This window comes from Megascapheus bottae, chromosome 1 (genome assembly GCF_031878675.1).
Source record: "Megascapheus bottae isolate mThoBot1 chromosome 1, mThoBot2.hap1, whole genome shotgun sequence".
NCBI classification, from domain to species: domain Eukaryota; kingdom Metazoa; phylum Chordata; class Mammalia; order Rodentia; family Geomyidae; genus Megascapheus; species Megascapheus bottae.
Genome location: NC_143509.1, coordinates 99996488 through 100020818, shown reverse-complemented (window position 1 = coordinate 100020818; position 24331 = coordinate 99996488). Strand labels below are relative to the sequence as shown.

Here is a 24331-nt window from a genome sequence, read left to right as displayed (position 1 = left end):
GAAGCACAGACTTCAGAGCCAGCTGGCACCTAGCCAGTTACTAGCTGTGATTTCAAGAAACTAAGCAGTTGCCCAGGTCATGTGTGCCTCCATTTCCTTGTCCTTCAGGACCTGTGGTGAGGTTGCTGATGTGGATGACACGAGGTGAGTTTCAGCAATCCCTCTAGGGCTCACGTGCCATCTTGCCCTCTTTTAGCGAGCACTAGCAAAGGCCTAGGAAACAATAGCAAGCCAGGGGCAGCTGGGACAGGCAGGGCCTTGTTGCAGTCCCACAGTTTACCAAGCTGTGAAACCACCTTCCACCCAGATCCTTCTCATGGTACAGTGTGCTGTGCTAAATCTGTCCTCCCAAGCCCTCCTGAGATGACAAGGTGGCCTTACTGAGAAGAAGAATCAGAATCTTGAGTCAGTGAGACTGCCTGGCTACTCAGGAGGCTCATATCCGAGGATCGCTATTCCAAGCCTGTCAGTGAAATCCCTGAAACTCCCATCTTCAGGTAAGCATCAAAAAGCCAAAAATGGTGCTATGGCTCAAGTGGAGGAGTGCTAGCCTTGAGTGAAAAAACTCAGGGACAGAGACCAGGCTGAATTCAAACCCCAGGACCAGTAAATGCGCATGTATGCATGTGCATGCATGCATGTACGTACACACACACACACACACACACACACACACACACACACACACACATACACACACACACGATTCTTTGAAAGTATTACTAAGCTTTTTTAAATGAGATCCTTCTGAATGAGGACCCTAAAGCAACTGCCAAGTGTCCTTCTTTGAGAAGAAGACAGGGTCCTAGGAAGAGGGAGGCTGAAATGGATGAAGGCAAGCAAGACTAGAAGCAACAAGAGACAAGAAAAGTGCTGTGCCAATGGCTCCTGTCTGTAATCTTGGCTAGTCCTGAAGCTGAGAACTGAGGATCAAAGCCAGCCCAGCAGCAATGTCCAGGAGACTCTCATCTCCAATTAACCAAAAAGCTGGCACTGGAGCTGCGGTTCAAACGTTCGAGTGCTAGCCTTGAGCAAAAACGCTCAGGACCAGTGCCTTGGCTCTAAGTTCAACCCCCAAGACCAGCACCAAAACAGACAGCAAGAGAGTGGGGGGCGGGGGGCGGCGGTTCTCTGAAGCAACAGGATGCTTAGGGAAGCATGGACCCCATGCCTGTTCTGCTTCAGCGAGTCATGCTGATGTCTGTGAGGAGCAGTGAGCTGGTGAGGAGACTGAGGGGTGTTCAGTGAGAAGCAGCTATGTGAACTACAGACCAACACTTTGGGTTGCCCCCCCCCAAACCTAGCAGCACAGGCACCTGGCACACACAGCAGAGGGGTGGGTTTCAGAGGTCTAGGAAGGCGTAATGGCTGGCGAGTGTTGTTGATCTACAGATCCCCGACACACAGCTCATCACAGCCACACAAGACCGCAGTGGGGCTCTGCCATGCCACTTGACACCTAACTTTCACATTCCAAGTTTACTCTTAGTATTGTTAGCTGTCGCTGCGCAGGGGAAGGAAGCCACTTCTGGGTTGCATGTGTGTGTGTGGCTCAAGTGCCAGTGTCTGGCATGCAAGCGTGAGGTCCTGACTTTAAACCCAGTACCACGGGGAGCAGGAGACACTTTAATCCTTAAGGGACTCCAGAGTACTACATCTTTCCATTTTGCTGGTGAAGGAACTTGGATGGAGTAGGGGTGCTTCATTCAGTGTGTGGGAGGCCAAATCAGGTGGGGATCAAGACCTATCACTGTTTAGTCTAGACTGTTGAGTCAGCTCGCCGGTTTAACAGCTGGATTGTGCACAGCTGTTCCTTTAATCTGTCAGAGGTACAGCTAGCTCAGCTAGCTTCCAATAGCACACCAAAGATGGCTTACCATGATCAAGTTGGCGCCTCTGCTACTCAAACCACTTGCTCTAAGTGGCAGGTGACAGGTCACCCCCAGAGCCCAGGCTGGGAGGGCCTAGGCGGTAGGGGGACCCACCCCAGATGTGTCTACACAAGTGGGAAGCTGCAGACTGCCCTCTTATATGTTCCTCAGGGGTACCTGAATTCAGGGGTTCCAAAAACACTCCCAGGGCCCATAGATACCCTGGGTCCCTCATGGGGGAAAAACCATGCCCCCACTAGGCCGCTGCCTCTGCCTCCCTCCTGGGTCCTCAGCCAGGCCCTCCTCTTTGGGGTTACAATCAACTTTCCAGCTCTCTTTAGGCTGCTCATGTCTCCATTTTTCTTAAAGTACCGTCATCTTTTCATATAATCCATATATTAAGTTACTTGCTGCTAGTCTCTACCAACTAATATGAAAGTTCCACAGGGCGGAGAATGTTAGGTTGTGATTATTCTCCAGGACCAGGGGATGTGTGACAGACATTTCTTGAATGAGTAAATGAATGAACACAAGGAGAGTGTTTCCCTACATCCCCACCTGCAGGCCAGGGGATAAGGTGGGTCTAAGGCCAGCCCTGACTGCTCCCACAGAGCTGCCAGCCCAGCTCAACTACCTAGCAGATTTGCAGTGGGCACAGTGACCTCCAGTGGCCGCTGAGAACATGCACATGCTTCAACCACAAGGGAAGTAGGATCTCATTTCACTTGAGCATGGATGGCCCTCTTTCCTCTGATCTGTCTGTCCCCTACCAAAGTAGACAAGTTCCAGGTTTCTAAAGCTATAAGGAATCTTCAGGTGTAGACATTAAAGTACAGATCAACGAAGCCCATACCCAAGGTGGGTCAGTCAACTAGTCACTCTCTCTCTCTCCCTCTCTCTCTCTCTCTCTTTCTCTCTCTCTCTCTCTCTCTCTCTCACACACACACACACACACACACACACACACACACACACACACACACACACACACACATTCCCTAAGGGAGGGGGACCAGAGGCAGAAACAAAGACAAACAAAAAGTCCAGGAACAGAATGGACCAAGTCATCTCTACACCCACCTGACAACTCCAGAACCAAGGGCTCAGAACCAGGGGTGTTCAAATGGACTAATGGCCATTTTTGTTACAAGGGTCAGGGGTACCTTTAAGTAGATGTTCTTTCAACAAATATAATAGAATGCTGCAAAGGACAAAACCCAGCAAATGAGGGCTACCTGGAGCCTGCCCATTGTAGCATGCCCTGCCTGCTGGGCGGCTCCGACTGAGAATGGGGAATCCTTATTCACAGGAGGTCCCAGGCATCCATCCTTGCCTGGCATGCACGCCCCCCCAACCCCGCATCCCAGCCTATAATGGAGGCTCCTCATGTGAGCCTGCCAGCTTCCCTTCTGTAAACACCCTGGCAAAGGCAGGCCTGTCTTCCTAATGGCACCTGACCTCTTCCCAGCAGACTCTCCAAGGCTCGGTCCTTCTCAGCCATCTAAGAGCAGGAACTGAAAGTCAACAGAAGACTCGCTGGAAACATTGTTCAAAACACATACCAACAAAACCCCATCCAAGTTCCACCCAGGACGGCAGACCGTGAGGGAAACACCCATTTCAGATGAGGCTCCGGCGTACAGGGCTTCTTCAATTAACCAGATGAGGGAGCAGGTTCTGGACTAAGAGGGGACAGGCCTGGACCTTCTAGGCTGTCACCCTTGTCACATCAAGGGGGACAAGTGAGGAAAGGCAGTTCCATAGTCATCACAAGCGTATTCTCAGGCTGTAGGTGTGTCCTGCCACCCCCTGGTAAAACCTACCACCATGACATCCTGGTATGGCTTGGAAGCAGGTTTGCTCACCAGAACAGGGACCCCACCAGCGCACAGGGGTTACGAGCTATGAACTACAGCTGCAGAAGCAGATCTGCAGGTGGATGCACCTGCCTTCTGTCCTCCAGTCTGGCAACACGGTGAAGGAATGTCAATCAGCATTGAAGCAAAGACCAAGAAGCTTTCCACAGAAACAAACAACCCTGGAGAAGATCCCTCCCCGTGACTCACTGCTGACTGCACAGACGGAGACCAGGCAGGCCTGACCCCTGGAGGTGGTCAGCTCCTGGACACTATGACTCCCTTCCTGTCCCCAGTGAGAGGCAAGCATCAAACTGATGCTTCTGATTCTTGTCGCCACTGCTAAATTTGGAGGCATCCTTCTCCTCCTCCTCCTCCTCACCATTTCTCACCCTTCTTTGTCCTTTTGAAATTAGAACTTTTTTTCTCATAAAGCAAAATAAACTTTTATTTGGTTGAATGTTGCCTACTAAATGTAGAACCCACAGATCACAGGAATCTTGCCTCATTTATTGCCTAAATTGTCAGCTACTTTACTTTGCAGCTGTTATTTTCAGCATTCATCAATAAAGTGACATTTAATAATTATGAGTTCTATTTAGCAATTCCTTGTTATTATTACTAAATTAAATATTATCATCTTTCTATCATGGTGTATCACTTCTTGCCCTCAGTGGTCACAGACTGGAGGGAGGCTGCAGGCTTTCTGTCCCTATCTGGATGGCTCCTTTTATTTACACATCAGGGGGATGAGCATCCACCCAGCGCCTCGAAAGAACAGAACCTGGGCTCAGCCCAGGAGCCACAGACAACTAAGGCCTCTTGACCACAAGGCACCCAGCACCTCCTGTGCTGCAGGGGCTCCAGGGCCTTAGCAACTTCAGTCACAACTCATACTCACCCCTCAGAGAAAAGAACGCAGGATCTTTCTGGAGCCCCAAGAAAGCAAGCAAAAAGACATAAATGGCTAACTTTTTGGGTGGTTTTTCTCTTTGCTTTGAAGCACCTAAAATTTAATTTACTGTATCTAAAACAACACCCCAAATTTTCCCCTTTAGAAACCCCACAACAATGCTGAGACATGATTGTCTTCCCCAGTGAGGCTTCCTGCTGGCACTGAGATCCCAGGCCTTGCACCCTAGCCTGCCCATCTGCTCTCCTTCCTTCCCTTCATGGCAGTGGCTACCTGGCATGGCACTGCTACCTCACATTGGAGAAAACCAGGACAGAAACAACTTTCTACATTTAATCAACTAATCAGAAGCTAAGTCTAATGATCACTTTAAACACTTTAAAATCCAACAGTAAAAATGCTGCCCTTTACTTCCTAGTTGTCCTTTTACAGGCAATCCCTCCAGGAAGTCTCTGTGCTTCCACCAGTGTTTCCAGGAGGATTACTGATTTGCACACTAGATAATGCTGGACTGCTCTGGTTTCACAAACTCATCAGAGGGAGGATTTAGTCTGTTATGCTAGCCACATTCTCTAGTTGAGAATAAATGGCTGAGTCCAAGAACATGAATACTTCTGGGGAAAAACCAGTGCATGTGTTTCTTGCTATCACAAATCAATTTATGGGTAGACGTCTGTTCCAGTCTGATGCTGATAGCTGTGTCTCTGGCTTCCCCGCTCCTTCCCTGTGCACACAGTGTGTCAGGCCTGCCAGGCCTCAGACGGAATCCAGGTCACATCAAGAGTCTGGGCTTTGGGTGTCTCCCTTGTCTTCCTCAAATCTGGGCCGTTTCAGTTCTGGAGAACTACCCTGAGGGTCTTCAGGCATCTCTGAAATATTAACAGCCATAGGGTCAGCAAGAAAGGAAGATTTCTCTCTGTCGAGGTACATTGAGCTGATGTTTACAACGTGCAGAACCAAAATTTGAAAGTGAAGAGCCTGGCAAGATCCTAAACTAGAGGAAAAGGGATCTGCACCACTGACTCTTCATCAGGTGACGCTGGCTGTCCTGGGACAGCCACACCAGAGACTGTCATTAGGAAAGGAGTGGCACTGGTTGTTGAACACACAGGGGAGCTCTTCAGATCAAAGACCCCAAAGCATTAGCAGCCAGCAGGTGAAGAAACCCACTGTGAAGCCACTATTGAGTTCGTGGGTATGATTTTATTCCCTCGGAGACACAGCCAGAAAATCTAACAGTTCCCAGCATGCATCTGTGCTTCCTCCGAGCTGACTTAAAACCACATGATGAAATTTTCAAATGAACCAAAGAGAAGATAGTCTTATCTGTGAAAATATGAAACCAGTAAGCACATGACTTACCTGATTCCATTTCTTCTGCGGAAGTGGTAGACACTGGGCCGCTTGATAGAGAGTTTGGTGGAGTATCTGTCTTTATGGGTGTTAAGTTTATTCTCCTTGATTGAAAGAGTAAAAGGTAAAAATTCCTTAGTAACAAAGGAACTGTGTACGCACGGTACTAAGTTTCAGGCCAGGAATAAAATTACCGAGGTCCCAGGTATAGTAAATAGGGACTGCATTCCCATACTAAGTCTGATGGTCACATTGACAATACTCAGCTGACCTTGTCCCCAGGTCACCTGCAAGCTGCACTGGCTGAATTCTGTTCATGAGCAGACATAGTGTCTGCCTTTGGAAAGTAAGTACCAAAACAGATAACTCTTGTTTTTAAATCTAAAGTTTGCATTTAACAGTTTAAAAATGATAACTACAAGGAAGTTAGTAAATGATTTTTAGTAATCAAGACACTAGGGCTGGGAGACTGGCCTGGTGGTAAAGTGCTTGCCTAGCATGCACAAAGACCCGGGTTTGATTCCTCAGTACCACATACATAGACAAATGCTAGAAGTGGTGCTGTAGCTCAAGACGTAGAGTTCTAGCCTTGAGAAAGCCCAAGAACAGTGCTCAGGCCCTGAGCTCAAGCCCAGGACTGGCAAAAAAACAACAAAAAAAACCAAGACATTAAAAGTAACTCATTACCAAAGACATTTCACAGAATACGTCTATCTAAAAAATAAAAAGCTTAAACAATACTCAGCTACTCTGCAGGAATTAAACCTTCAAAGGTGAAGTGAAATGGTGGTTGTGGAGGTAGAGTTCGGGCCAGAGAAGACACACCCTGTATGCTGCACTGAATGGTGCATTTGGTGATGGGAGCTCAATGTGTTCATGATCACACTGAAACCTGGACATCTGACATGCAGATGAAGAGCAAAATAAAACTGAATTTTAAAAAGGCACTTGTTATAGTTTAGATAAATAGCCCCCCAAAGGGGCAGACCTAACGAAAGGAAGTCAGATTGGTGGGGCCTGGCCTGTAAGGGGACACAGTGTCCCGCCCCTTCCTGTCTCTGCTTCCCAGACTCCATGCTGGAGCACTTTGCTCTGCCACTGACTCCTGCCACCATAGACACTGCTGCCACAGGCCACGGCAGTAGGGCTGAGTGACCACAGCCTGAAATCTCTCAAGAGCCCAAATCAGGCTTTCATCCTCATATACTGATGGCCTGGGGTATAAGGTCACGACAACAGGATGCAGATCACAGTGCTCCCTTGATCTGCATGTTGGAAAGTGCCTGCTGCCCTGGGCAAGTGAGCCAGGAAAGAAACAAGGACATTTCCTGTCCTGCAGGCCTCCTAATCTAGGAGGAGGTGGGGGGAGGGGGGCTATCAAACACCTGTTATCAAATGTCTGCTCGGAGGGAGGGCTGAAGAGAGGGAGGGCTGAAGAGCACAAAGACCACGAGCAGAGCAGCAAGCAGCGAAGGCACTGTTCAATGGGTCTTCCAAGACTCTAGGCCAGGCAGTGGCTCACACCTATAATCCTAGCTACTCAGGAGGCTGAGATGTGAGGACTGATTCAAAGCGGATGACTCCACAAGACTCTTATCTCCAATTAGCCATCAAAAAGCTGAAGCGCAGGTGTGGCTCAAGTGAGAAGAGTGGTAGCTTTGAGCAAAAAAAGCTAAGGGACAGTGCCCTGGCCGGGTTCAAGTTCACTAATCAAGTCAAGAGCCACAAGGAGTGGCAGGAATGGGTTTTCTAAGGGAGGTCAGGCACAGGCCTCACAGGACACAGGCCTCAGCGTGCACTCAATGCACCGCCCTAAGCTTGGAACTGAACTCGTGTGACGACTGTGCCTCGGGATGTCACAGGATGTGCCAGGGCGTGACCATGCAGAACAGCATGTGCTCTGTCCCCGAGGGTGGGACGGGGGGCTGCAGAGAACTCGCAGTCAGAGGGAGCGAGCCTTCGTTCTGTGTAAGCATCACTGTGGTGGACTGCCCGTGATCATTCTGCAATGGTGCCTTGGCCCAGTGCTCTTACCTCGGGGGAGTCTTGCTCCAGGCCTGTAAGGTGTTCAGTGTGACCCTCCGTGATGGGGGGGGTCTGGGGTTTTGACTGCTGGGCTGCAGGATCTTCTCCTCTGAAGGCCCTGGCGGGGGGCTTTTGACAGCAGGGGTGACTGATGGCATGTCCTTGGGGGCTGCTGGGGCTGGAGCCGGTGTGGCTGGAGGGGGTGATGGCCCAGGGCTGCTGGAGTCTTGAGCTCTGCTGGCCACACCTCCCTCGGCTGGTCTGGCCCCTGGGGAAACTCCCTGCTGCAGCTGACTCTTGGTTTTCTTTGCTGTATCAGGCGTTCTCGCAGTCAACACTGGCTTCTCTTTCAATGGTATGCCAAGTTCATCTTTCTCGAATGTCACAAACGAGCAGTAACCATCGGTAGAAGAAATGGCCAGGAAGGTTCCATCGCTGGACCTGTGTTCCCAAAGCAAAGGGGTAAAAAAAGGGACATTACTAAAAATCTATGGACTGTGCTTAATCTTTTCCTGATTGGTTAAGAAGAGGAAGTTAAGCAAAAGCCCAGCGTGAGCACAACCAGGCAATGGTGATTTATACAAACATCCTAGGCAAGCATCCTGTCCTGACTTCCCACTTCCAATGCAAGCTATGTGCACTGACCTTTCTTTTTCCCAAGATGGAAAGGCAATTAAAAGGGAAGAAGTTACATAGAACAAACTGGAAGGTAGGTGCCAGTAGCTCACACTCGTTCCTTGCTACTCCTCCAGAAGACCAAGACCCAGAGAACAGCAGCATGGGAAGAACAGTCTTCAAGACTCTATCTCTAAAACAGCCAGCAAAAAGCCAGGCTAAAGGTGTGGCTAAATGGGAGAGCACCAGTTGAGCAAGCAAACTAAACAAGTACAAGCCCCTGAGATCAAACCCTGGTACAGGCCAAACAAAACAAAAGAGAAAAGAAAAAACGAATAGACGGCAGGGAGTTAGGCCTCAACCAGAGTGAGCATGGACCAGGCAGAAGGCAGAGGGTGAGCAAGGACCAAAGGTGGCAGGGGAAGGGCAGAGTGTCAAGTGGCATTCCAGGGACAGTCCTGGTTCTGGGGTCTTTGGGCGCTGTCAGGTGATGGCTTCCTCCAGAGGACTGAATGTATCTAAAAACAAGCAGGGACCCTTGGATGTGGGGAAGCCTGGGCACAGAAGACCCTCCTGAAGGGAGGAGGCGAGCACGAGGTGGGCTGGCCAGGGCTTCCCCTTCCGCGGGAGCTCCTCGTGGCCCCTGCGCAGGCGCGCACTCACCAGGAGATGTCACTCAGCGTGTGGTAGTGGATGTTGGACACGTAGCCGAAGGGGAATGGCTGCTGGGTGTCGTACAGCAGCACGGAGTCTTCGGACGCCACGGCGAACACCACGCGGTAGGGCAACCTCAGCAGCTGCGTGCTGGGCGCTTGAGCTTCCTCTGCAGGACGGCAGGCAAGGGAAACACACTAAGCCCAGCTTCCCAGAGGGAAGAACCAATCTCCCCAAAGCTCTCTCCCGGGGTGGGCCGTGCGAGACATCGCTTTACTAAAATTCAGTTTTCTGTAACAATTACAAAAGAATTGGGCTCCTAGACTCACAGGCACTGAGATCCGAAAGTCAGGAAGTGAGGCGAAGGGGAAGCCCTCCCATGCTGAAGCACTTTAAAGAAACACTTCATCTAGTGTCTTCAATTCTCTACCTAGTCTTACATTTATAAGTAAATGTACTTATTTACATTAAGGATCAAAAGGCTAAAAACAGCTGGTTCAAGCGATAGGGTACACAAGGACTGGCTTTATTTCCCAACTGAGAAACACTAAAATACCAAGGACTGACCACAGCAATAAGGCTCAGGGTCCCCAAGAGAGGGTCAGGCCCACCGTGGCCTCCATGGCCTGACATGTGCGGGCAGAGAACCCAGGCAGGGCCTGCAGGGTCTTCGTCGAGAAGGCAGAATTGGGGAAGGCCAAGGTCCACTCCTGGCATCAGCTGAGCTCGGGCCAGGGCTGGCCTCGGAAGACACTACCGGAGGCTGGCCGGACTCACCACAGGAACCCGTCCTGAGGCTCCACCAGGCCAGAACAGGTGTGCTTTCTGGCCAGAGGGGACAGGGTCCCTGGAGGCTGAAGCAGGGGAGTGGAGGGAGGGCTGGGGAGTTGCTGGCCACAGACACTAGTTACAAGCGAAATGAGCTCTGCTATGTCCTTGCACAGGAGAACAACCGCAGATAACGATGTCCTGCCTGTTTCAGAAAGTCTAGCCGGGGATCGTTCAATGATTGCCCAACAGAAATTGCCAACTGTTTTGAGATGCATACACCCTGATATGGACATCATACAATTAAAAACGTATGAAGGACTGGGAGTGTGGCCTAGTGGTAGAATGCTTGCCTAGCATACAAAAAGCCCTGGGTTCGATTCCTTGGTACCACATACATAGAAAAAGCCAGAAGTGGTGCTGTGGCTCAAGTGGTAGAGCTCTAGCCTTGAGAAAGCCCAACGACAGTGGCCAGGCCCTGAGTTCAAGCGCCAGGACTGGCAAAATAAATAAAGTATCAGAATAATATCACATAGAGCTGGACGCAGTGGTTTACATCAGTAATCCTAGCTTGACAAGAGGCAAAGAACAGAAGGATCAAGATTCAAGGCTAACCTGGGAGAGTAAAGCCCATGGAACCTCATCTCAACCAATAAAAGCTGAGTATGGTGGTGCATGCTTATTCTGGCCATGTGGGAACATAAAGAGGAGAATGGCAATGTAGGCTGGCCCAGACAAATATCAAGACCTTATTTGAAAAATAATGAAAGCAAAAAGGGCTGGGCGCATGGCCCAAGTGGTAAAGCCCTGCCTAGCAAGCAAAAGGCCCAAGTTCAATTCCCAGTGCTACCAAAGAGTTCAAAATAAATAAACACAGCATGTCATATGGCTTCCCATCAACAGGACAAACCAAACCTGCATACTGACCTTTTCCCAGAGGATAATCCAGTTCTCCCCCGCCCCGCCCCTCACCAACCCCGACCCCCGCCACCCTGACCCAGGCCGAGAACAGAAGAGAGTGGCAGTACTGCACTTGGATGGTACCTGCTTCCACAGCAGGCCTTAACTCAAAGTAGACTGGGCAGCAGCGAACAGCCAGCGTGGCTTTTCCGGGGCAGGGAAGATGAGCCACAGGCCTGCAAGATGACCACAGGTTAGATGTCAGCCACTACTCCACAAAGGCACAAAGGCCTGTCGCAGTTCTAATGTTTCCAATTGCATACCTCTTCAGGTTTTTCCTGGAGAAAACGTAAGTTGTGTTCATTACATTCTCGCCCGATTCCACACATCCAGCTAAGGGACAAGGAAAAGAGGAGGAGACAACTGGCGTTATACTAAACCACTTCCCAGCCAAAGCTCAAGTAGCATCCCCTCAGGTAGCATTCTCTGGACAGTAGTTTTGACTCGATGACGATGACGACGTAGTTGTACAAAGGGGTTACGATGCCCTACGTCAGGTTATGAGTACAATATTTCTTGAATGACCACCCCTTCCTTCATTCTCTCCCATTTCCCCACTCCAGTCCTAGCCTTGATTTCCAGTTTTAGATTCTGAGAACACACCCACGTGTTCTCTTGTGAGTTGTCACTCTCGTTCCATACCTACCTGCCCGTCAACTCCAGCTGAGGGCTCGAAGCCCCCGGGGACGCTGGGGCAGGAAGGCCATGATGCTGCAAAGCCTTGCTAACAAACACCTTCCTTGACAAATGGGCTGGTGACACACTGTGACCGCCTGTGGCCTGCATTCAGACACTGGCTATCACAGAAGGGCCGAGTCTCTGGCCTGCCCTGAGGGTGCCAGCAGGCTGGCCCGCAGCACATTGACCTGGGCTGCCAGCTCAGCCTCCTCCAGCTCTAGAGAACAACTCTTCCTTCAGTGTTTTCCTCACTGGGGTTGTTCTTGCCAATACTTCTCTTTTCTCCACCCCACCTTTTTTTTTCTGGGGGGGGGCGGTACTGAGACTTGAACTCAGAGCTTCACTCTTGCAAGACAAGCACCACCACCCCCCAGTCCGTGTCCTGACTGTCTGTCTCTGTCTCTCTTTCTCTGTCTCTCTCTCTGTGTCTGTCTCGCTCTCTCTCTCTCCCTCTCCAAATGAAAGTTCTACTTCAAACACAAACAGGTCTCACACTTTTTAATAATGTCTAAGTTTCCTTCTTAGGTCTTCCTCATTCCTAAAATAGTTCTTGAGATTTTCTTGCATAAGTATTGTTTTTATATTTATATTTAAGTACTGAAGGCATCTGGAATTTATGTATATTTTGCTGGTACCAGGGTTTGAACTAGGAGGTCTCACTTGTTTGGCTCAGTCGGCACTCTACCATTTGAGCCATGCCTCCGGTTGTAGTATTTTGTTGGTTAGGAGTCTTAAGTACTTTTCTGCTGGGCTGACTTTGAACCTTGATCCTCTAGTTCTTTGCCTCCAAAGTAGCTAAGATTATAGGCGTGAGCCACCGGTGTCCCACTTAAACAGTAAAAATTTTAAATTGCAATCTATGTAAAAGAAACTCTGTCAAAACTGACAGATCATTAGAGTCCTTAGTGAATCTTCAGACAATTCCAAAAGATTCAACAGCCTCCCCAGATGGACTTAAATCACCACAGAGGACACGGGCAGTCGTAGCCTGGACAGTCAGTCCACTGCGTGGACAGGTTGGCAATCGCTGCTCTGATGGGACTTCACTGAGCTGAACGGCAGCATCACCCCGTGGGACCCAGCCGTCCTGGCTCTGCCATCCACCTGAAGTCAAACCTGTCAAACACACCTGGTGTGAGGAGCAAAGATCCATCAGGGGTGAAACTGAGTCTACGAAAGAAGGATTTCATGCTGTCATCATGAAACATCCGGTAACTTCTTGCCTGTGACACAGGAAGTTTAGAAGTCATGCCAAATCCTCACACTCATGATAAAGGCACACTACTGATTGCTGACTTAGTAATACACGAAACTGAAGCACATTACAACCAAATAATCACGTAAGCCTGCCAAGTAATCATTCACGGGAACCGATCTCTCACATTCGCTAAGGAAGGCTACACATATGTGCACATCTGGGTGGCCGCAAAATTAGTTTTTCAATCAACTTTGTGAGAACGCGTAGTCCACAGTGCTCAGTCTTGGGAGGGGACTGGGAGACACAGGAAGATCAGGTGACCTCTGTCTTTCACTTGCTGTGTGGGACAGCTGTGTCACCATTTACTGACACTGGGTCGACACAGGCTTCTCAGGCTCTCGACAGGCACTACAGACAATGCGCCCTCAGAGCCCGCTGGCTCAGCCTTGCCCTGGAGCCTACGCACAAGTCCCTTCGCTGCCCCGGTAGGTGACTTACTCCTTTCACCTCCATGTGTGCACCTTCACAGTCTTCTAGATCCTTCCTCTTGCTCAACACCAGCCTAACGGATGGTCTTTGCTCTCCCCTACCTGTCATGCTGGTGTCGTCCCCTCTGCTTTCTTCGAGTCCATCAATGCTTGACCCTTGCTACATCTCAGAATTGTGGGGGCCCCGTTGATCTCTGGCCACGTGAATCACACACTAAGCAACCATGCTTTTCAGGTGGCCCCTCAGGATAAAAGCTCTCCACTGCAAGTGGTCAGTGGGTCACATCTGTAATCCTAGCCATTGAGGAAACTGGGATCTGACAGGCATGGTCAGACTGGGTAGAACAGTCTGAAAGATGATCTCCAATTAACAAGCAAAAAGCTGGACCACAGGTGAGGCTCCAGTGGTAGAATGGCAGTTTCAAGTAAAAATGCTGAGCAAGACTGTGAGGCTTGGAGTTCAAATCCCAGTTCTGGTACACACACACACAGATAAATCTCTGCCCTGTTCCCAGGATGGCCCCACTTTCATACAGTATGGCTCAGCCCTCCCGTTAACGGAGCCTTCTCATCCCAGAAGTAAAGCCCACAGCTCTAAGTTCAATTTCCGATCAATAAGTAAAATAAAGTTCTATTGAAGAAGAATGTCAAAGTGACGGTACCTCTCCCTCAGCCCCTATTCCAGACAGCATCTTCGACACATTAAAAGCCACACGTTTCTTCTGCGTGTTGTACACTCGCAATACCCTGTGAGAGCACACAAGTCTGAGTTTCTGCCTCAGGTAAGTGAATGATGCTTCACACAGAAGCAATCTGCACCCGTCTGGGACCGCCCAAACCATTCTCAGCTTGTAGGAGCTCCACTAGTCACCTTACTAACCAAGACTAGGCCACAGAGCTAAGGAAACATTCCAGTTAAAGCAGGTACTAACAGAGTAAAGGTCACTGTGGTAGAAGGGTGTGGGAATCTTGTTTGCATTCAGTGCTTTTTTTTTCAAGTAAGAGGTACCTGAGGCCTGGTGTGACTTTTCAGGTCTAGGACATCTGGCCCTGTGACAAATAATATAGTCTGTTGAAGTTTGTTTTGTGTGTAAAGGTCTTGCTTCTTAGACCAAGGAAAACAGCCAGCAAATTTGGCTTCTCTTGTTACTTTCTGTTTGTTTCCTCTTGCAGTTCTAGAGATTAAAATGAGCTTGCTAGACTAGGGCTTTACCACGTGAGCCTTAACATCCCAGCCAAATCTGGTTGCTAAACATTATTCCCACTAATCACTTCTCGGTACTCCAGATCTCCTGAAGGTCAGAAAACGAAGGGCGTTCACACTACAGCTGAGGGGTCTGCACAAGATAAACACTACCTTCACCTGTTGCTTATTTCTTGTGGTGGTAATGGATTTGAACTCAGTGCCTCACACTTTGAGTCATTCCACCAGCCCAGGGTTATATGGAGTTTGATTTTTTTTTTTTTCATTTGCACCTGTCCTAGGGCTTGAACTCAGGGCCTGGGCACTGTCCCTAAGCTTTTGTGCTCAACCTTAGTGCACTACCACTTTGAGCCCCAGCTCCATTTCTGGCTTTTTAGTTGTTAAGAGATAAGAGTTTCACTGACTTTCCTACCCAGGCCAGCTTTGAACCATGATCCTTGATCTCGGCCTGATTAGCTACGATTACAGGTGTGAGTCACCGTAACACCCGGATTGAGTTCAGTCCTTAGGAAGGCATTCTTAGCCTGGCACTGATAGCTGGAAGTGGTGCTATAGCTTAAGTGGTAGAGTGATAGCTGGGAGCACAAAGAGTCTCACAGACAGCACCCAGGACCTGAGTTCAAGCCCTAGGATCGTAGGATTCAGGGCAGCAGGGGAGGGGAAGAAGGTACTCTTTTAACCACTCCAGCTACTCCCGAACCCTAAATTCGATTTTTAATTAACAATAGTTAGATGAATTTTTAAAGGACTATTCATTAAATAATATACATAAGATCCCCAATTTTTAACTCTTTGTTCAGAAAAACAGTTAAACACGATTACTGCCAACACAGTACAAAAGAAACAAGAACAAATGAACTGAATCTAGGCTGTAATTTATCTTGGTAAAGTTATGATTTAAAAGAGCTCTGCAAAAAATTTCAAGTAAGGGCCGGGAGTTTGGCCTAGTGGTTAAAGTGCTTGCCTAGCATGCATGAAGACCCGGGTTCGATTCCTCGGTACCACATACATAGAAAAAAGTTGGAAGTGGTGCTGAGGCTCAAGTGGTAGAGCTCTAGCCTTGAGAAAGTCCAAGGACAGTGCTCAGGCCCTGAGCTCAAGCCCAGGACTGGCTTGAGAATCCCTTCTTGAATACTTGTTAAAACATGACATTTGAAATATGATGCAAACATCAATGTTAATAAAATCTTAAAAATTTCAAGTAACCAAGAGACAATGTGCCAAATACTGCCATACCTGTCACAACTCAGAGTAGCGATGTACTGACCCAAAGGGTCCCAGGTTACTCCTTGTACGTAACTTTTATGTTCATTAAAAATGGAAAGCTTTTGTCCTACAAAATAAATCCACAAAGCATTATCAAAACCCACTTGGGCACAAATTTTGTATATTACAGCTTAAGTATTATCCCATCATTCAGTAAGGGAGGGGCTCTGTTCAAAGTCCTGTGTCAATCCCATAGAAGCTCCATCCATATGCTATATCCTCAAGAAATTCACAGAACCGGGTGTCAGTGCTCGTGCTTGTAATCCTAGTTACTCATGAGCTGAGGATTGTGGTTCAAGGCCAACTTGGGCAGGAAAGTCCATGAGATTCTTATCTCGAATTAACTATCAAAAAGCCAGAAGTGGAGATATGGCCCAAGTGGAGAGTGTCAATCTTGAGCAAAAAAGCTCAATGACGGTGTCTAGACCCTGAGTTCAGGCCCCAAGGTTGGAATCAAGATGGAGCCATGCGACTACAGGCCAGTGCAACCATGTGTCTTGGAGGAGGGGACAGCATGGGCATCAGGGAAACCCTGAGTTTAGGTGTCCATGTTCCACAGGATGAAGGAAGAGGATAAAGGAATGGTAAAGGAGAATGGAAGGGAGGCCGAAAGCCATGCCATGACAGCTGTGCTGAGCACAACAGTGCAATGGTAAGTGCCTGAGACTGGCTAATGCGTAAAGTAGCCCAGTAGGCAAGATCATGGGAACCATGCTTGACAGAGATTAGGTAGGTAGGAAAAGGCCCGAGCATTGTGTGGGCCGAGAGAAACACTGAGCTGGGAGGTGACCCATGTTTTAAAGAAGAAACTGGCGTTCAGAAAAGATGCACAGGGTGCAGGTTTAGAAGGTGATACCGACTATGAAGAGCTGAGGAGAGAAGGGATGGCAAAAGAACTCTGGGGCAGATACTTAGAGGTGAAGCCAGCAGCCCAGGCTGCGTACCAGTGGCTCTCACTTGTAATCCTAGCTAACCTATAATCAGGAGACCAAGACCTGAGAATCATGGTTCCAAGCTAACTCAGGCAGACAAATATGGAAGACACTTATTTCCAAATAAGCACCTAAAAGCTGGACGTGGAGGTATAGCTCAAGAGGCGAAGCATCAGACGACAAAGCTGAGTGAGAACTTTAGGCCCTGAGTTCAAGACCTATTGGCACAAAGACCAAGCAAACACAAACTAGAAAATCAATAGATGCTTTTTGTTGTTGGTTTTGAGGCTTGACCTCAAGGCCTGGACACTGTCCCAAGAATTGCACTCTGCAACATTGAGTCACAGCAACACTTCCAGTTTTCTGATGGTTCATTGGAGATAAAGTCTTACAGACTTTCCTACCTGGGCTAACTTTGAACCTTGATTCTCAGTCTCAGCCTTCTGAGCCGTTAGGTGCAAGCCAGCAGTGCTGGCTCCAATAACATTTTAACAGGGATTCCAGGCCGGGGCTTGTTTTGGTGAATGAGATGCAATAAAAGGGACCATGCAGCAACGCGAGTACTACAAGTAATCTGGGCAGACAGAACAGAAGCCAGAGAGGTCAGAGGAGATAAAGCTCTGAGAATGTGGAGAGGAGGAGCAAAGACTCCAGAGAGAGAACACATTGGCTGAGGCTGGCATGGACAAGGAAGCTGTGGCAGAGGTCAGGATTAGCCTTGACCTCAGCCTCTGCCAGACATGCCCCTCTTCTCAGCACCCCTAATCACTGCCACTGGCACCAACATCCACATAGCTCCCATCAGTCCTCCCTTCACACGAAATCCAACCAAATCCTTGCTCATTGGCTCTGAATCCCTTCCCCTCCACTAACAGGCTTTGGCCTGCCTCCCTGTTACTCTAGACTACGTCGGCCATGTGCCCCACCCAGGGATTCTTCTAGAAACATAAGCATTCAGACATGTGGCAATTGGTCATGTTTAGGGTAAAATCTAAAATTCTCTCCAGGGTCCACAATTGTGCGTGACCTACACTTTACCTCCTCAACTTCAGTTGCTCAGATCTTCCTTCCTTCCTTTATTCCAGTTTCTACTCTGAATCTGTAACTCCTACTGGGGGCTCTCTTGCTGTTCCCATAGCAACAGTGCTGGGATGACAATGCCTCTCACTTGCCTTCATTTTACCAAGAAAAAGAATGCTGGACGTTCATTAGAAAGAGGAAGACCACTGGGCACTGGGCTCATGCCTGTACACCGAGCTACGAAGGAGGAGAAGATCTGAGGATCATGATTCATATATCCAATTAACCAACAAAAAGCTGGGAGTGGAGGTGTGGCTCAGGTTGCAGAACACCAGTCTTGGGTGGGAAAAAAAAAGCCAAGACACTATGAGGCCCCAAGTTCAAGACCAGTATGGGCACACACACACACATACACATAAACACACACACCCACAATAGTAAAGAAAGATAATAAAGAAGGAAGAAAAGAAGGCAGAGGAAGAAAGGAAAAAAGGAAAGAAGGAAGAAAGGGAGGGAGGGAGGAAGACAGGGAGGGAAGGAGGGAGGCAGGAACGAAGAAGGAAAAATGCCGGAGATGAGGCAGGCAGAAGACAGCTGAACTGAAAGAACTAAGCACAGAGATTAACTGATGCAGTGCTGAGGCACTGGCAAAGGCCAGGCCTGCTTCCCCAGGTCCCGGGCTCCAGGACTGTGGAACGATGCGTAGCCTGTACACTAGACAAGGCACTGGAAGAGGTTTGCACCAAAAGAAGTTTGAAAGGAAAACAATGAGGAATTAGCTACTTGTGCTTCGGCATCTGCTGCAATTTCTACAGCAGCGAGCGTCTCACATGTCCCTGTCCCCAGTACCAGAGCAGAACATGGTGTCCTCAGCTTCCCATGATCTCCTGGAATGAAGACCAACCTTCCCAGCCCCATATACAGGACTTTTCTACCCTCTCAAGACCTCAGCTCAGTGCGTGCTCCTTATCTCTGTACCCAGAGGATATATTTAGATTTTGCCTCTCCCAGGCAATTTTCAACACCACCAACAAGCTTCCTAGGTTCTAACTGGGATGCCAAAAATTAAGTTGGGTCCGTGGCATTTTGGACCAATCTGTCTCTTGCTGGCTAACTTCAGTTCACTGAATAAATCTTTCTCACAGCTCTTGAAGGTAAAGCAGGCCAGGCCATTCCTTCTCCAGATGGTGACATCGGCCCACCTACCTTTACTGACATCCCATATGATGGCTGTGTTGTCCACTGAGGCCGAGGCCATCAGATTCCCATCCGCTGCCCAGCAGATGTCATACACGTCCTCCAAGTGGCCCCTGCAGTCCAGGGATGACAGGGAAAAACTAGCAGGCCATTATGGTCCCCCAGAAGTGATCAAACACAGGAGATCCTAGAATCTCTAGGATGCAATTCTAGAAATCTCTAACCCTACCTACAAACATGTTCAAGAATATTTGTATTTTGGGCCGGGAGTTTGGCCTAGTGGTTAAAGTGCTTGCCTAGCATGCATGAAGACCCGGGTTCGATTCCTTGGTACCACATATATAGAAAAAAGCCGGAAGTGGTGCTGAGGCTCAAGTGGTAGAGCTCTAGCCTTGAGAAAGTCCAAGGACAGTGCTCAGGCCCTGAGCTCAAGCCCAGGACTGGCAAAAAAAAAAAAAAAAAAAAGAATATTTGTATCTTTAAAACAGATTCATTTTAATGGAGTGCTGGTGGTTTGTGCCTGTAAACCTAGCTACTCAAGAGGTTGTGATCTGAAGACTGAGGTTCAAAGCCAGCCTGGGCAGACAAACCCAGAAGACTCATCTCAACCGCCACAATGCTGTCTAGGCTGGCTTCTGTAATTACAGGCTGATGGTAGGATTGTGAATTCGAGGCCAGGGTGAACTATACATACCTAGACCCTGCCTCAAAACAAAACCAAGTGTGGGGGTACACGTCTATAATCCCAGCACTGGAGGCAGACACACCATATAATGACAAGTCAGAGGACATCCTGGATTACACAGTGAGTTCCATACCAGCCTGGGCTGTGACAGTCTCAATAAAGAAATAATAAAAATAAAAAATAAAAGCAGTCACACAGACAGAAGGCACTGAAAGCATGCTTGTTGTAGAGAGAATCACTCCAGAACCCCACCCCAGGATACCTCAGGGTTTTCACAACAGTCCAGTTCTCCTTATTCAGCTGAGCCTCGTCCTCGTCCTGAAAAGCAATCTGTTCTGGCTCCTTGTTGTCGTTCACCTTCCACAGCAGAATGACAGCATCTATGCCAGGGGTCAATTGAACACATGCCAGCCTGACAACTCAGGAAAGTAGCCCACACCTATAATCCTATAATCCTAGCTACTCAGAAGGCTGAGATTTGAGGATCATAGTTTGAGGCCAGCAGAGAGAGGAAAGAAAGTCATTGAGATTCTTACCTCCTACTAACCATCAAAATGCTACCAGTGGAGCTATGGCTCAAGTGGTAGAGTTCCAGCAAAAAAGCTCAGGCCCAGGCACCGAGTTCAAGCCCCAAGACCATCAATCCATCAATCCATCAATCAATCAATTCAGGCTTCTGGGACATCAAGACCAAAGGACTTTGTAAAACCTGAGCTGTCCTGTGCAACCTCGGGTGTATACATGCCACACTCTGGACATGTGGCACCAAACTCAATCAGGTCTTTTCCTTTGTTCTAAACAAAACCTGAGGTATCTGTTTTACTTTATACCGTTTTCTACACTATTTTAAAGTATGGTATAAAGGCTTACTTTTTTGTTTTTGTGGTATTGGTGTTTGAATATTGGGCCTTATGCTCACCAGACAGGCACTCTAGTATCTGAGATCCATCTCCTAAGTATAAGTTTATTCTACACAGTTTTTACCTTATTTAAACACAAGAAGCAAATAGGAACAAGCATTCATTCTAAGGCCAGGCCCTAAAATTCTCCCAAAGATAATTCATTACAGAGACAAGAAACTGACTCTGAACATTGCTGATATAAAGCTTCTAATCCAAACCAGAGCCACTGCCCAGGAACAGGGGAAGAGCTGTTCTCAACTCCATCCTGAGGTTTAGGGTTCCACCCACCACTCCTTTACTCTGACTCATCTCCAAATGTTATTTTGCTGAGCTACCTAAATCCTGATGTCACAAGAAGAACGCTAATCCAGCTCAATTTTTTTTGCAGGGGTGGAGGCTGGAGGGATATACAAGGTTTGCTATATAGCCTATATTGTCTTCGAACTCAACTCTTCTACTGCAGCCTCTTCTCCCCCCCCCCCCACCAAGTGCTTGGATTACAGGTGTGTAATCCAGTTCATGACACGAGACTTACAGGTGTCAGGTTTTCAAGGGAATCTGGAAGTACAATACTCACCATCTCCTCCTGATGCTAAAATTCCCCCAGCTGGAGAAAAACGCACAACATTAACAGCTTTGGTGTGACGAGCAAGATTGGACAAAAACTCCACAATGGCTTTTCCATCTGGTCCTTTTTCTACCTTCCAGATCTGTTGACAGCAAAAAAAAAAATCACTAGAAAAATGGCTGGAAGTGGTGGCTCACACCTGTAATCCTAGCTACTCAGGAAGCTGAGATCCAAGGATCAAGGTTCAAAGCCAGCCTAGGCACTAAAGACCATTAAGAGTCTTATTTCCAATTAAACACTAGAAAAGTGGAACTGGCCCTGTGGCTCAAGGGCTAGGGCTAGGGTAGTATCCTGGAGCTGAAGAGCTCAGGAACAAAGCCCAGGCCCAGGTCTAGGGCAGTATCCTTGAGCTGAAGATCTTAGGGATAGCTGCCCAGGCCCAGAGTCCAAGCCCCAGGTGGGTAAAACAAAACAAAACACAAAAACACACTGTTGCCAGATACTGGTGGTTCAGGCCTGTAAGCCTAGCTACTCAGGAGACTGAGATGGAGGATTGCAGTTCACAGCCTCAGTGGACAAATCTGCAAAACTGCTCTCTCTAATAAGCAAAAAGCTGTTAGTGAGGATGTGGTTCAAAGTGGTAGCACACAAGCCTTGAGTAGAAAAGCCAATTGAAAGTGTGAGTCCCTGAGTTCAAGCACCAAGAAAAACATACAATGAACTCCTACTATGTTGTTTGTGTAAAACAATACTATACTTATTTACAAAAGAAAAAAATTAATTCTCTCTGTGGAGACATTAAATGCTATCTAAATCATGCAGCAGTAACTGTGATGTGTGCTGCCTAGAAGGAGTCACCCCATGGGGACCCACTAACACATTGTAAAATGACTGGTACCCTGTGGCCCCAAGGTAAGGAATGTTAGTATGAAAGTACTCTTTTGACTTTCACTGTTACTCCAAGCCCTGAGAATTTCCCAGGCTATATGGCAGTGCATTGGGGTTGGTTGACATTAGTTCTATTTATTCATTTACTTTAATTTTTGTGTGTGCTGCTACTGGAGCTTGAACTCAAGGCCCAAATACTATCTGATTTGTTGGATCAAAACCAGTACTCTACTAGTTGAGCAACAGCTCTACTTCCTGCTTTTTTGGTGATTAATTGGAGATAAAGAGTCTCACAGCCCCTTCCTGGCTTTGAATCCCAATCCTCAGTCTCCTGAGTAGTTAAGATTACAAGTGTGAGCTTAATTAGTTTTATATAAATAAAGGAATGAAAATTTCAGCTCTGAGTAAGGCTTCTCTGAATCTTATGTTCTCTGCCCGGATTTACCCTGACAGCAGTGTCCACCCCAGCTGATGCTAGCCTGTGGATCTTCCCGTTTGTGGTGTGCTGGAAGTCCAGGCTGTACACAGGCTCCTTGTTGTGCCAGGCTATTTCACACGTGATGACCTTCATCCTTCCACGTCTGGACCCACAAAAAGTTTCTCCTGCAGCAAGCAAAAAACACTAACAATGAATTCTAGGGCACTGTAGCAGTGAAAGTCTATTGAGAAAGTGCTGGCTTTACCCAAGCCAGAAATCCTTGCTAGCCACTAAGAAGGGACGAAGGGCAGGGGGAAGACCCAGGAAGGGTCGGCTTCAAATGCTTCCTTGATCCCTGCCTTCCTAAACTTCACGATTCTGCTACACCCAGAAAAGCAAAATGAAAACAAAACAAAACAAAAAACAACCAGGCAGACTGGCAGTGGAGGAGCAGCCACAGAGCCCAAGGAGGGGTGTACCATGGGGTGGGGGGGGGCATCTGACAATGGAGGAAAGCTCTGCCTGGAGGGAATCAGGGGAGGAGGAGTCACAGGAGCCCACCGCACTGGGGAGCCAGGGGATTCGTGAGGGGGGGGATCCCAGAGGTCAGGAGAGGAGGAAGGAGTCCCGGGAGGAGTCTCCAGGGTAAGGAAGCCACATCTGCGAGACACAGGGGCAGGACACTGGTGGGAAGTCCCCTCCTCGGGAAAAGCACCCTGGTGGGGAGGGTGGGCTGGAAGGGAGGCCCCCTCCTCAAGGAGGAGACAGTGGCCCCTCCTCGGGGAGGGGACCGAGGACAGTGGGGGGGAGGGGAAGGAACAGGGGAGTCCCCTGCTCGGGGAGAGGACAGGGGCTCGGAAAGCCCGGCAGGCCTATCAGGAGGAGGCCGCGCAGGGCTCCGGGCCGGATGGCCGACCGCACGCCTGCCACTCCGGAACGAATCCCCTCCCCAGCAGCACCCCGCTCCCCGCGAGTACCTCTTGCCCGGGCCTGGCTGGCCTCGGCAGAACCGTGGGAGTCGGTGTGTATGCAGGGGGGGGGGTCACCAACTCCAGAAGCAGAACCAGAAAAGAGGCGCCGAGTCCGCCGCACCACCGCCTCCCGCCGTCGCACGGCGCTTCCCGCGCGCCGCAGGCCCCACCCACAAGTGGGCGTGGCGGAGGCGGGGCCCGCCTCGCGGTGGGCGCGGCTAGGGCGCTCCCTGGTCTTGCAGTGGGCCGAGGTGGAGACCGGCGCAGCCGCAGCCTGTAGGTGGCGGTCTTCCTCCCACCCGCGCAGACTCAGTCCTGACCCAGGCTGATGGAAGAAAGGCACCCACCTGAGTGTCTGCGATCTTCTGATACTCTAGATGGTGTGTGCTGGCTCTGGCTACCCAGAGTTGAGTGACGCTGACTCAGGTTAAAAGGAAAAGAAGAGCCCTCCATAGATAGGACAGGCAGAACACAAATGTCGCTCACTGGTGGAGCCAGTAACTTAAGACTGTCACTCCTAAGAGGGTTCAACCTGGCCAGGCATCGTGGCTCACGCCTGTCATCCTAGCTACTCAGGAGGCTGAGATCTGAGGATCAAGGTTCAAAGCCAGCCCGGGCACAGAAGAAGGACCTGAGACTCTATCTCCACTGAACCTCTAGAAAACAGGAAGTGGGGCTTGGCTCAAGGGTAGGGCCTGGAGCTGAAAAGCTCAGGGACAACGCCCAGACCTAGGGGTAGGGTAGTAGCCTTGAGCAAAGAGTTCTGGGACAGCGCCCAGGCCAAGTTCAAGCCCTATGACCACCCCCCCCCCAAAAAAAAGTGAAAAATACAAGGTGCCCTTAGAGTTCTGATGACAATGCTACAATGTTATGACAATGTTACATCGGATTGAAGGGGTAG

General features: G+C 48.9%; 1 protein-coding gene across 1 annotated transcript; it reads right to left on the bottom strand.

The window, feature by feature from the left end:
- Nucleotides 1-4187: 4187 nt before the first annotated feature.
- On the bottom strand, nucleotides 4188-23516 carry Chaf1b (chromatin assembly factor 1 subunit B). The gene is made up of 14 exons (XM_090333718.1): nucleotides 23437-23516; nucleotides 22487-22644; nucleotides 21163-21295; nucleotides 19946-20063; nucleotides 19008-19111; nucleotides 15820-15916; nucleotides 14042-14126; nucleotides 12823-12916; nucleotides 11279-11348; nucleotides 11100-11191; nucleotides 9297-9456; nucleotides 8028-8459; nucleotides 6003-6097; nucleotides 4188-5509 (listed from the first exon to the last, which is right to left on the bottom strand). Exons 2-14 carry the CDS (start codon nucleotides 22610-22612, stop codon nucleotides 5418-5420), a joined length of 1698 nt encoding a protein of 565 aa, XP_090189844.1. The 5' UTR covers nucleotides 22613-22644; nucleotides 23437-23516; the 3' UTR covers nucleotides 4188-5417.
- Nucleotides 23517-24331: the final 815 nt, after the last annotated feature.